The following is a 12,620-nucleotide window of genomic DNA, read 5'->3' on the forward strand; positions in this document are numbered from 1 at the left end:
CCTAATGTACCAGCATTAGGGCACACAACATGCTGGATTTCTAGTACCAGAGTCTTTAACTGCAAGAACTACCCCATCAGCAGTTCTTAGAAACACAAACCCTCACATTAGTTTTTACCTGCTGGAGACAGAAATGCTCCTTAATTAAATCTATGTTCATTATTAATGACATTTCTTTGTGCATTTATTATTATTTTCTATTTTTCAAATTACATTGTATTATTTTTCTTTTTTTTATACCCTGTTTCAGTAGTGAACTCGGTGCTTATATAAGGATTATTATGACTTTGACTGTGTTTTCTGGTGTTATCAGAGGTTTAAACACACTTGTAACTTTATTACAAAGATAATGTTTTTCAGATCCTTCAATACACGCCCTGTCCCCCCTCACTGAGCATTGCCCTCCTCCCAACGGAGTCCGGCCTTTCTCCTCCCTGCTGCCCTTAGGGTTTTGGAACCTCATTTTCTCTTTCTATATATAAACTAAGTCTGCCTCTGCAGCTTCTCTACCCACTACATCAGTGTACTGAGCATCTACACTATGGCAAGTATTGCTGCTCAGCTGGCCAGGGATAGGGGCTCAGCCCTAGGCATTGGCACCAGTAAAAACCCAGCAAAATACTTGAACCAGGACTATGAGGAGCTGTGGGCACAGTGCCTGGCATCTGGAAAGCTATTTGAAGATCCAACTTTTCCAGCTGCTCAGTCTTCTCTGGGCATCAACGTTCTTGGACCAAAGTCAGAAGAGGTACAGGGGCTAGTATGGAAAAGACCTGCGGTAAGTGAGACTTTTATATCTTACTTGTGGTTTAATTGTTTATTAAAGTGGAACTTAAGCCTGAAAAAAATTATGAACAGGCATACTCTCTATTGCAGAAGAGACGTGTAGTGTCTCTTCTGCAAAAAAATAAATGTACCTGCCTGTTTACAATCTTTTGCAAAATGTACACTGAACTGCGCATGTGCAGCTGTGTTTATCTTCCCTGCATGGTGCCAGTGTGATGAATACACTGGGGTGACATCACCCAGCGCCAGGCAGTCTAGATGGCCAAAGATTGGCACCTGAAAGAAGCAGGGTAAAAGACGTTGGCGCTAGCAAGGGACCTCCCAGGCATCGGACCACTGGCATATAGGTGAGTAATCATGAGTTTTGTCCTGCTTAAGCTGGATGTGCATGTGGCAATTTGAATGTTTGATCTTCAATTCCATTTTATTTTGCATTTTAAAGGCAATTACAATTATAAAACAGTGGTTTAGATCAAACACAAGCACATTGGATTGAAGTTGCCCCAAAAGAATGTTTTGAAAAAATATGATTGCCAAGATTTGTTTCCATTTCAATTAGATTTTAATGTATTAAAACCATTAATTTATTGCTCAATTTGAACTTCACAATCACCCAACATCTAGTGGTTGGCTAAATTTGTGGATGTTTGTTAGTGTCTAGGGATCATTTATATGCAATTTCAGAAAGCTCGAAAATGGGTCAAATCAACTAAAAATTGCCATGTGTATGGACTGCCATATGCTGCCCATAGACATAGCAGTTTTCAGGTAATTTCAACAACAATCAAGTTTTATGAATACGATCTAAAGTGATTGAAAATATGGAGGCAACTACTAGACCACAACAGTAATTTACGAGAACACTGAATTTCGGTTTCTAAAGAGATAAAATGTGGGGAAATGCACGTATTGCAGAGATGTAATGAATATGTTTTTTTTTGTTTTTGTTTTTTTGTTCTGACATACAAAAACAAACATTTCCTAAAAGTAATAAAGGAATGCCATTGTTGTTCTTTTCCTAAAATATTAGCTGCCATACTGTCCTGTTCCACCCTAATACTTCAAGTTACTGGCATAGGCAAATAAGAAAGTTTGAGTAAAGTCATTTTCCGTATAGTTGTTCTGGATTAGTGACTCAAAGGACTGATTCCAGAGTATCACTATGACAGCCAGGGAACAATGATCTGCAGATTAAGGATCCTGCAGTGACAGCCTTCATGGTCCTCTCAGGAAAGGTCTGCTTTAAACCAACAGCATCCTTCCAGAACTGAACAGAACAGTTCCGTGTTGGGAAAAGTCATACTTTTTTTGCATCATGCTTCAGTAGCATCCTGTAACATCTAAATTTTTATATTCTCTCTTAGGAAATAATGGAAAAGCCTCAATTTATTAACGAGGGAGCAACTCGAGCTGATGTACGACAAGGATCTTTAGGTGATTAGCAGTAGTTTGAGCAAATGGTGTTCAGTATTCCTTAGAGTGATTACAGGTGGGAAGATCTGTCAGCAAGTAGAGATCAGTCCATCCACACTACACTTACTATAGAGACCCCCTACAACCTTTCTGCTATCACCCTAATGAACGGATGTGGTGCGAGTGTGATGAAAGATCTGATCCCTTCACTCCATCAAAGGAAAGTGGTAGCTCTGTGCATGTCCTCATGATCAAAGGTGATGCTTGGATCAGTCACTGGCATTTCTGTTGAAGGCTAGGGACGAGTTCTGCGTGGAATATGCAGTTAAAGTGTATCTAAACCCAAGAACGTAAATTTAATATATTGTAGCTTACTAGGGTTGCCACCTTATCTCTTTAAACCAGGACACATATTAATTACACAGGTTCTGAGGCTGATATAATGCACATAAGGCACTGATAGAGTTTAATTACCACCTTAATCAGCCACAGAACCTGTGTAATTAATATGTGTCTTGGTTTAAAGGGATGAGGTGGCAACCCTATAGCTTACAGCCGTTAGATGTTATGGCTGCTCTAGCCCTACTTAAGGCCCCTTTCCCACAGGCGGACCGTTCAGATCCACCTGTCCGTTTTTTGGCGGATGGTCCCCCCATGCATCTCTATGGGGGATTGGATGTCAGCGGAGACATGTCCGCTGACACCCGATCCGATCCGTCAAATCTGGACAGATGGAAACCCTATTTTCCATCCGTCCAGCGGATGGGATCGGATGGGATCGGGTGAGAACGGACCGATGGTCCGTTCCCATCCGATTTCCCCCATAGAGACGCTCAGCGGGGGAATGGCGGATCGATCCCCCGCTGAGAAAAACGGAATCCGTCCGACGGACGGATAGTGTGAAAGGGGCCTTACTCAGACTTTTTCCCTTTATTTTCATCTGGTGAGCCTGCAAAAAACACACTTCCTGGCCTTTAATGTGGTTATGCTCATTTCTCCACTGTATCAATAGATGGAGCCATGATTGTCAAATGGGTGGGATTAGTAACTTGCAAGATAAAATGTTTTTTTGATTTCTGTAGAGCTCACAAGGTCCCTGAATTTCTGGCAAGATCAATAGATATTTTCTGTACTTGCTGAAATTGTTCTTAGGTAAAGCTAAAATAACCAAGCGCCTTCCTTATTGTTATACTTACCTATGATTGCTGACTACCCTTATGGAGAGATACAGTCGGTTTGGTGCCTAGCAGCTTTAGCCAATATATATTTCTCCAAATAGTAGCAAGGATTGTATAATTGTTTATTATGAAAATGTTCTTAGCCTGAAAAAAATCGATGTAGTCACAATCTAGAAACATTTTTGTGGCCCGGAGCATCCACAGTGGGAGGCCTCCATCCCCAAATATGTATCCAAAAAAATATAAAAAGGTCATGGGACTTTGAATAAGGCCAACCACTTTACCAAAATAGGTATATAGAGTACAGATGGTAACAAATTAGTTAAAGAAATAAAGCAATACAGCGAAAATGAATACAAAGTAATAGTTTGTAAATAAAGTAAAAATATATGTATTGAATAGCTAACATATGAAAATTCATGATTGGTGCAGTAAATACCTCATGCACTAATACATGATAATATATACATCAAGAATAAATACATGATTGATATAGATATGATGAACAAAACTTGGCATCCTAAAACTCAACGCGTTCTTCAAGAGTGAGATGCAAAGAGAGATCTAGAAATCTAAATGAATATGCACATGTATGAAAATAATGAAGAGTTCCAAAAAAAAAAAAAAAAAAAATTGATTACCAGCATCTAAAAAGAGTCAAGTGCAGAGTGTGATCAATGGAATGAATAATTGTGGATATATTCCAACCCATATAAATCTAGAAAAAAATATGATATATGTGCCATATGCATAAAAGTGAAGGATGAATGATAAATAGGATAGAGGTGCAGATGACACAAAATTGGGCAGGGCAATAACTTCACATCGTGAGGCAGAAATATTACAGAATGACCTAAATAAAATAACAGAGTGGGCAAATACATGGCAAATGAGGATTAATGTGGAGAAGTGTAAGGTTTTGCACTTGGGGACTAAAAACATAAAAGCACAATACACTTTAGGGGGGAACCTCTGGGGGAATCAAAAATGGAGAAGGATCTGGGAGTCTTAGTAGAAGATAAACTTAGCAAAAGCATGCAATGTCAAGCTGCAGCTGCCAAAGTCGGCAGAATATTAGCATGCATAAGGAAGGGGATGTATTCCAGAGATAAAACTATAATCCTACCACTTTATAAAACACTGGTCCGACCGCATCTGGAGTATTCTGTCCAGTTCTGGTCGCCAGTCCTCAGAAGGGATGTGATGGAGCTGGAGAGGGTCCAGAAAAGGGCAACTAAACTAATTAGGGGATTAGAGGACCTTAATTATGAGGAGCGTTTACAAGAGCTTGATTTAATCTCCTTGGAGAAGAGACTCCTGAGAGGGGACATGATAGCAATTTACATATACCTCAATGGTGATCTCAGCATAGAAAAAAAACTATTCAGTCGCAAGGAGTGCATGAGGACACAAGACCATACAATGCGATTAGAGGAGAAGAGTTTTAACCTTAGGCTACACAGGGGGTTCTTTACAGTAAGGGCTACAAGACTGCGGAATTCTCTGCCACAAAGTGTAGTAACTGTGGGGGAGTATGGCTCCATTTAAGAAACTCTTGGACGTACATCTCAAGGATTAGAACATTCAGGGGTATGAGAGATGATTACGGCCATACACACCTACACAGGTTGAACTGGATGGACTATTGTCTTTATTCAACCCATAGGTGTGCGCAGCCTATTGCATTAGGGTGTGCACCCCAAATGTATTAAAACATGGATGGTGTTAGTAGGGCAGTGGATGGTGTCAGGAGAGAAGTGGACTTGTCAGTAGGGCAGAGGTTGGCATCAGTAGGGCGGTGGACTTGTCAGTAGGGCAGAGGTTGGCATCAGTAGGGCGGTGGAATTGTCAGTAGGGCAGAGGTTGGTATCAGTAGGGCAGTGGACTTGTCAGTAGGGCAGAGGTTGGTGTCAGTAGGGCAGTGGACAATGTTAGTAGTTTTTTATTTTCGTACAGTTTTTTTTAGGAGCCCCGTTGGCGGGCTTTGGTGAAATATCAGCAGGGGGAATCTGCACCGCTTAGGGTGATTAGGGTGTGCCCAGGCACACCTGGCACACCCCCTGCGCAGGCCTATGATTCAACCTCAACTACTATGTAACTATGTAAGGTGGCATTGGCTGAGAAATGTATCCCATAATCCCAGGAAAAAAGACTCCAAGTATGTGCACATGAAGAACCAAGCTCATAGAAACAAATAGTGACATGAAGGAAGGGACAAAATAGACTGTTAAAAAAAAAATTACAACAAAGTAGAAAGGGAAAAGACCAAATGTGCATGTGTTGAAAACCATGCGCTGAAAAAATAGCAAGAGAAAAGTGAAGGAATGAAATGTGAACACACCCCAAATAAGTAAAAGTTGATACGTGTATAATTCATATTGAAGTAATGTCCCAGTTAGCCTTCGAGTGAAATGAAGCAAGAGAAATCACCTGACCAGCAACAACCTTATATCCCAGAGACTGTGGGCGGATCCCAGCCAGCGTCATGCAGACGCAGAGAAAAGAGAGGGGAGGAGGCAGGAAGGATCTCCACATCCGGCGCAGGCCGGAAGTGAATCCACATCAAACACCCCTCCTCGATCGGCGCCTAGTTATGGAAACAATAAAGTAGTCACTACATTTTAGCACTGGTAAGCTGCATAATATTACAATTTTGTTCTTGGATTTAGATATATGCATAATGTAAAACAGACCTGGCATCCAATATATTTTACTTGTTAAAGGATAATTTCACATTTATAGAAAAAAATAATAAATGCACACACTTTTGCAGAAGAAAAAAAAATGTGCATTTAGTCTCCGTTCACATTGACTGCAGCTTTGAAATCGTGCAACTTCATCTGAAATTGCATGATTTCAAACCCGCATGTCAGTGCGATTTTGGATGTAAATTGGTAGACAACTGTTTGGCTTAATGCACAGATGTCTATCCAAGTCGCACCCGAAATCGCCAAAAGTAGTGTAGGAACTATTTTTTTAAATCAGAGCAGCACCACAAAGTTGGCGTCGCAATGATTTGAACAGAGCAATTGCCAGGAATAGGCTGCAACTTTTTATGCGATTTGACTTTTCAAATCACATTAAAAGTCGCTCCAATGTGAATGGGGGCTTATTTTTTTTTTTTCCTGCTGGAGCCTGGAAAGCATTGTGCTCATAGTCAGTGGATCACAAGGGCAATGTGGACTCCTGCAGGCATCTCCTCTGGTTTTCAGCCTGTACCTTTGTATAGGCTTTCAGTTTGAATGCCAGAGGACAAGTCAGTGGACCACAAAAGGGCTCATAAGTGCCCATGCAGCCCATTGAAACTGCAAGTTCAGCTGCCACAATGGAAACAGTCTTTGAAGTTTATTAATGCACAGGAATCTGTAAATAAATGGTGTGGCTGTGTGGGCTCTACCACACCGTTTTTAAACAAAGTGACAGTGGATGCAGGGGGAAGATCCCCTGTTGTCACAGGGAAGGGGGACAGGAGCTGGAACATGTTACATGTTCCACCCTAAATATGGGTGGAACATGTAACATGTGCCAAAGGTGAACCTAGCCTTTAAGTACCTGCGTGCAAACGAATGCGTAAGTGTAAAGCTGCCCATACACTAGTGGATTTTAACATTTGATTTTGGAATGAATGGACTTTCCTAATGAAAACCACATACACTGATAGAAACGTATTAGTTTGGAAATGTATCTACCCTGCTCCTTCACATTTTTAAACATCATATTGTCCCTACTAGACAAATGGAGGGAACGTTCGTTCTCCCCTGACAATGCCTTTGTCTTTCAAGCTGTACAATAATGTTTTATTTTTTTTTTTACAGGTAACTGCTGGTTTCTTTGCTCCATTGCATCTCTCACCCTAAATGAAGAGTGCTTGAACCGCGTGGTTCCAGGAGATCAAAGCTTTGACAACAACTATGCAGGGATCTTCCACTTCAAGGTAAATCAAGTCCCATTTTTATCTGCATTGGAAGTCCAAATTTGGCCCAGGCTAGGCGATAGGAGGAATGAAGGAAGCTAAAGCAAACAATTATTTCCAGTTATGCTGCCACTCCTAAAAGAGGACAGTAAGGGACTCCATTTTTCCTGTAAGTGTTTTCTATCAATGTGGGTGTGGCTTATTATTGGGCGAATTTTAGATCTGCAAGGGGCGTATTCACATATTGAAGCTGTCCTAACCTGTAGCAGTTTATGAGTGACACTTTATTAGATATTCTCAGTCAGAAGAAGTAGAGAGGTGGTAAGATGTGGAAGATGTAACTTCCTCGGAATGGGCAAATGTCTCCTCATCTGTCCTTTTCATGGACACATCTGCCTGTCTATGGCTAGACTCAGTAGTAGTACCAACAAGTGCAGTTTGCTGACTGCTTAGGACCTCACAGACATGGGCAGAAAAAAATGCTGCTTTTAAAAGTTTCTAGCATTTTCTTTTTTTTTTTTTAGACCTCTGAAAGCATATCTAGAAGATCTAATGTGCATATGCACAATGTGTTGTTTACAGGCATATTTTAAAGCACTGAACAGGGGCATAAAAAAATAAATTAAAAAAAATACCCAAACCTTTGTTCAGGCAGGAGGCTTTTTTTTTAGCAAAGTTTACGCCTGTATGGACCTAAGCCCTTATACTAGCATGCATATGAGCCTAAATTTATTCCGGTGGCTAGAATAAATGAAAATTTTAGCCAACAGAATGAGTTTATGCTATTACGCTTCTAAACGCCATACACATGTTTACGTGCATAAAAGCGCAAACATATTCGACAATAGAGGCATTTTTTCTGCCAACTTCTGGCAGCATATGTGCATGTACTGGATATTCACTGCTCTGACATACACTTAGACTCGGTTCACACTACGGCGATCCGACTTAGGGGGCGACCTGTGAAGTCGCGTGCACCGCGACTTCGGCACGACTTGCACGGACTTCAGAAAATGAATGTCTATGCAAGTCGCCCCGAAGTAGTACAGGACCCTTTTTCTACGTCGGAGCGACTTGTGTCTCTCCTATTAGAACCGTTCCTGTACTACACTATGGGACGCGACGGTGCATGACTTGTCAGGCTGACCAAGTCGCCTGACAAGTCGGACTAGTGTAAATGGAGACTTACAGTCATCTCTGGGTGATCAGTATACAATTGTACATTGTACATTGAAATTTGCTACCTTTTCCTGCTCTGAAGAAAAAGCTGTTCATTTGATTATGCCAACATGCAGAATGAGTCTGAATAGGAGGGACTTTTTTTTATGCCAAAAATTTGACTTGTATCTTAGTGCAGATGTCTGGGAAAATCAGTAAGCCAATGACACTACCAGGAAATTACATTTCTTGGGGGTTCAGTATACCAACTGTATGTAGAACACCTCCAAGTTGCCATGTTGTATTGAATTAAAAAAATGACAGCGCTGAAGGATAAAAAGGAAAGGTCATTCTTAATAACATTAAATTACAATATGGCTTGTGAAGCAGTTGTATATGCTGTATTATTTTATATTTTTCCCCATGAAAGTAGAGTTAATGCCATATACCCCTCAACCCACCAAACATAAGGGTGGAAAGACGATAGGCAAAAAGGTGGGACTTTACTCATAGAGACAACAACCACATAAAAATAATGACAATTTATTACAAAAGTTAAAAAGTACAATCTACAAGTGTAACCATCAAATCAGTGTTCACTGAGAACCATCATCAGTTACACCATGTGACACAACATGATTATCAGCGTATGGTACCTTTGATCAATGCCTATTGCGATCTTCTCACTTCATCAGGATACACACTAAGATATGTATGAATTATGGTCCACTCTGAGAAATACATTACATCTATAAATACTCAGCATACTTAAAGAGGAGCTCCAGGCTCCTCAAGAAAAAAATGAAAAGTCAGCAGCTACAACAGCTGTAGCTGCCGACTTTTATTATTAGGACACTTACCTGTCCACGAATCCAGTGGTGTCTTCAGCAGAGCCGATTCTTCAGTTGGCTCATGGGTGCTGCCGCCGCCATCTCGGCTAAGGGAAACTGGCCGTGAAGCCTTGCGGCTTCACAGCTGGTTCCCTACTGCATATCCACAAAGTGCGCTGCTCTTTGTGAATGGTCCATCTGCGGGGGAAGGAGGAGGGGGACCAAATTTTAAAACCAGGTACCCACTCCCCCCCCCCCCCCTCGAAAGATGCTAAATGAGTTGGATAAGCGGAGCTTCCCTTTTTGGGTGGAGCACCGCTTTAAATAGTAAAAACTATCCAAAAAATACCAAAAAGAACAAATCTGTCCCCAACCTCTGGAAGTAGGGAAAAAAAAACTCACCCACCTTTTGGGACCCTCTCACATGGTATGGATGGTGTAATGTGCATCCACCTCCTCAGCAGAGGATCTATCCGTTGATCCCCGCTGAGCAGACAGATGACAGGTCTGTGTCTGCTCTGCTATGCAGAGTGGACACAAATGCAGCCCCACTGTTCTCTATGAGGCGGTTGGATGGAAACTGACTGCATGTCTGTTTCCATCTGACTGTCATCCAATCCACAGGATGGATGGGAAATGGATCCCCATTTGTATATTTTGCCAGACAGGATTCAATGCCGAAGGGTGTAAGCGGACGCATGTCATGTCAGAGAACAATGGCTGGTCCGATCAGGTCTGCCTGAAAAACTTAGAGTAAGTAAGGTGCCCACTGGATTTCTGGCATGTCAACCTTTTCTTTTTCTGAATTTTAACCACTTCAGCCATGGAAGGTTTACCCCCCCTTCATGACCAGGCCATTTTTGCGATACAGCACTGCGTGACTTTAACTGACAATTGCGCGGTCGTGTGATGCTGTACCCAAATAAAATGAATGTCCTTTTTTCTGAACAAATAGAGGTTTCTTTTTTGTGGTATTTCACCTCTGCGGTTTTTATTTTTTGCGCTATCAACAAAAAAAAGACAAATTTGAGATAAATAAAAGAGTGAACAAAAAAAGTACTTCGGAGGAGAAAAAAAAAAAGACAAATTTGAAAAAATATATAGAACGGAAAATTTCCTATCAAATACTTACCGTAATTTTCCTTTCCTGATGGACTCCATGGCAGCATACGTATGGGTAAACCCCGCCTCTACTCCTCCCCTATATGACCCCACTCCCATAAATCTTTGCTCTGAGCCAGAGGCCGTGTTCCATGAATAGCCTACTCATGACTCTGAGTGGGAACTCCAGCTGCCATGGAATCCTTCAGGAAAGGAAAATTACGGTAAGTATTTGATAGGAAATTTTCAGTTTTCCTGGCAGACTCCATGGCAGCATACGCATGGGAAAAATCTAGCCATACACACCCGGGTGGGCAATTGCAGAACCAAAGAAAAGGGTTTAATTGACACTGTCCACGGACAGGATTTGTAAACCAAAAATTAACAGAAGATAAAGAGGCCGGCTCTACACAATAATGAGCCATAAATGTATTGATCGGGGACAACAAGGTCGCCCTACTGATTACATTGGGAACCACATGCTGCAAAGCCGACCAAGATGTGAGCACACTCCTGGTGGAGTGGGCGGTCACCATCCCCAAAGGAGTCAAGCCCTCGGCTCTGTGAGCCTGTCGGATGGTCCACACAATCCATGCCACAATCGTCCTAGATGAGGCACGTTTCCCTTTGTCTTTTCTGGAAAACTGATGAACAGGTGTTCTGAAGCCTTAAGGAAGCTCTAGCTTGTAGATGTAACTTCACAATATCTGAGAGATTCCTAGAACCAAAGGAAGGCACTGCTGAGAGTGAAACTCAGGATTTCCTGTTTTCTAGACATGCGGTTTAACCAACTAAGCCACAGGACGAACTCGCTCACGTCTAAAGGATGCAAGTTAGTACCCCAAAGGTTGGCAGAACAATTTCTTGGTTCCCATGGAAGACTGATGTACCCATGGGAATTGAGTCAAACATAGGTAAAAGCACTGCTCAAACTGGAAGAACGTTAAGAAAAGTTCTCCATGACCAGTGAATCAACCTCTGAGGCTTTTTATGCCGACATGATAGCCAGGAGAAAGGCGAATATGACAGAGAGACCTTTAACGGAGACAGTCCTAGAACACTCCACTCCAGTTCCTGAGAGGGAGTTGAGAACAGGGGGGAGATTCCATTTGGAAAACCTCTGCTTACTCTGAGGTCTGAACCTAGTTGCTCCCTTCAAGAATTGTTGGACAGGAAAGATGCCTAGACCTGGAAACACCTGTGAAGGCTGATAAAGCTGACACTTGTACTCTGAAGGAGCTGATAAATAGAGCCAGCTGGAGGAAGACCCAACTGGAGGAAGCCCAGAATATTTAGAACTTCTAGATCAGTATATGATCTGTCAGCAGCAGACATGCATTGCACAGACTTTGACCAGATTCTCCCATAAACTTTGTTTGTGTTCACTCTCCTATTCAAGAGAAAGAGAGAAATGACTCTGGGGGAGCAGCCGAGGACCACCAATCTCAACAACCATACCGTCATACGTAACCGTGCTGGACATGAATGAAGAAACGCACCCAGTGACAGAAGGTCTGGCCTGATGAGAAGGGGCACTGGGTTCTGGTAGCTGAACAGTGCTAGCAAGAGGAATCATGGCCTAATTGGCCAATAAGGCATCACTGCCACTACCTCCACAACTTCTGTTCAGGGTTTTCATAGAAACCCGAGGATGACCAGGACTTGAAGAAATGCACAGGACCCGCTGCATTTGCAATGATCCGTCAGGCCATCTGCGGCTAAAAAACCTCCACATGTAGAGACCATTCCTTATTGTCCAACTGGACTCTGGAAAGAAAGTCTGTTAGAATATTTTGGACTCTGGGGAAATAAGCCTCTAAGATGTAGGCTTGATTCTTCTGAGCCCAAGACATAATTAGCTTTTCTTCCTGTAATAGAGAACAGGCTGTCAGTCCCCCCTTGTCTTTTAACGTAGGAGACCGCCGTAGTGTTGTCTAGCCTAAGAGCATTGACACTCCCATTACTATATGGTGAAAGGCCTGTAGGGTGCAGAAGGCTGCCTGGAGTTTCAGAATGTTCAACACAATCTTGTGAAATTGACAGCCCGGCCTGCCTTGAGCTATCCCTGACAGGCAGCTAGCCCCCCAACCCATATTGGTGGTTTCTAATGTGATTGTGAACCAGGAAATGGGGCAATGGAATGGCAAAATGATTCAGTTTCTCCATTGAAGCCACCAGAGGACCCACTCTGATGACTGAGGTTATGTAGATCAGTGGTCCTCAACTCCGGTCCTCAGGGCC

The 12,620-nt window shown here is 42.2% G+C and overlaps 1 protein-coding gene across 1 annotated transcript in view; it reads left to right on the forward strand.

The window, feature by feature from the left end:
* Nucleotides 1-284: 284 nt before the first annotated feature.
* LOC309550643 (calpain-8-like) overlaps nt 285-12,620 on the forward strand; it is a gene marked incomplete at its 3' end in the record, with an annotated part of 108,715 nt that continues 96,379 nt past the window's right edge. Inside the window, exons 1-3 of the mRNA XM_082250980.1 lie at nt 285-778; nt 2,151-2,220; nt 7,193-7,311. Of these exons, the coding sequence (XP_082107106.1) occupies nt 542-778; nt 2,151-2,220; nt 7,193-7,311 (426 nt within the window). The 5' untranslated portion in view covers nt 285-541. The remainder of the gene's footprint in view (nt 779-2,150; nt 2,221-7,192; nt 7,312-12,620) is intronic.

The sequence above is a fragment of the Pelophylax lessonae genome (assembly GCF_965119305.1).
Source record: "Pelophylax lessonae genome assembly, chromosome: 3".
NCBI classification, from domain to species: domain Eukaryota; kingdom Metazoa; phylum Chordata; class Amphibia; order Anura; family Ranidae; genus Pelophylax; species Pelophylax lessonae.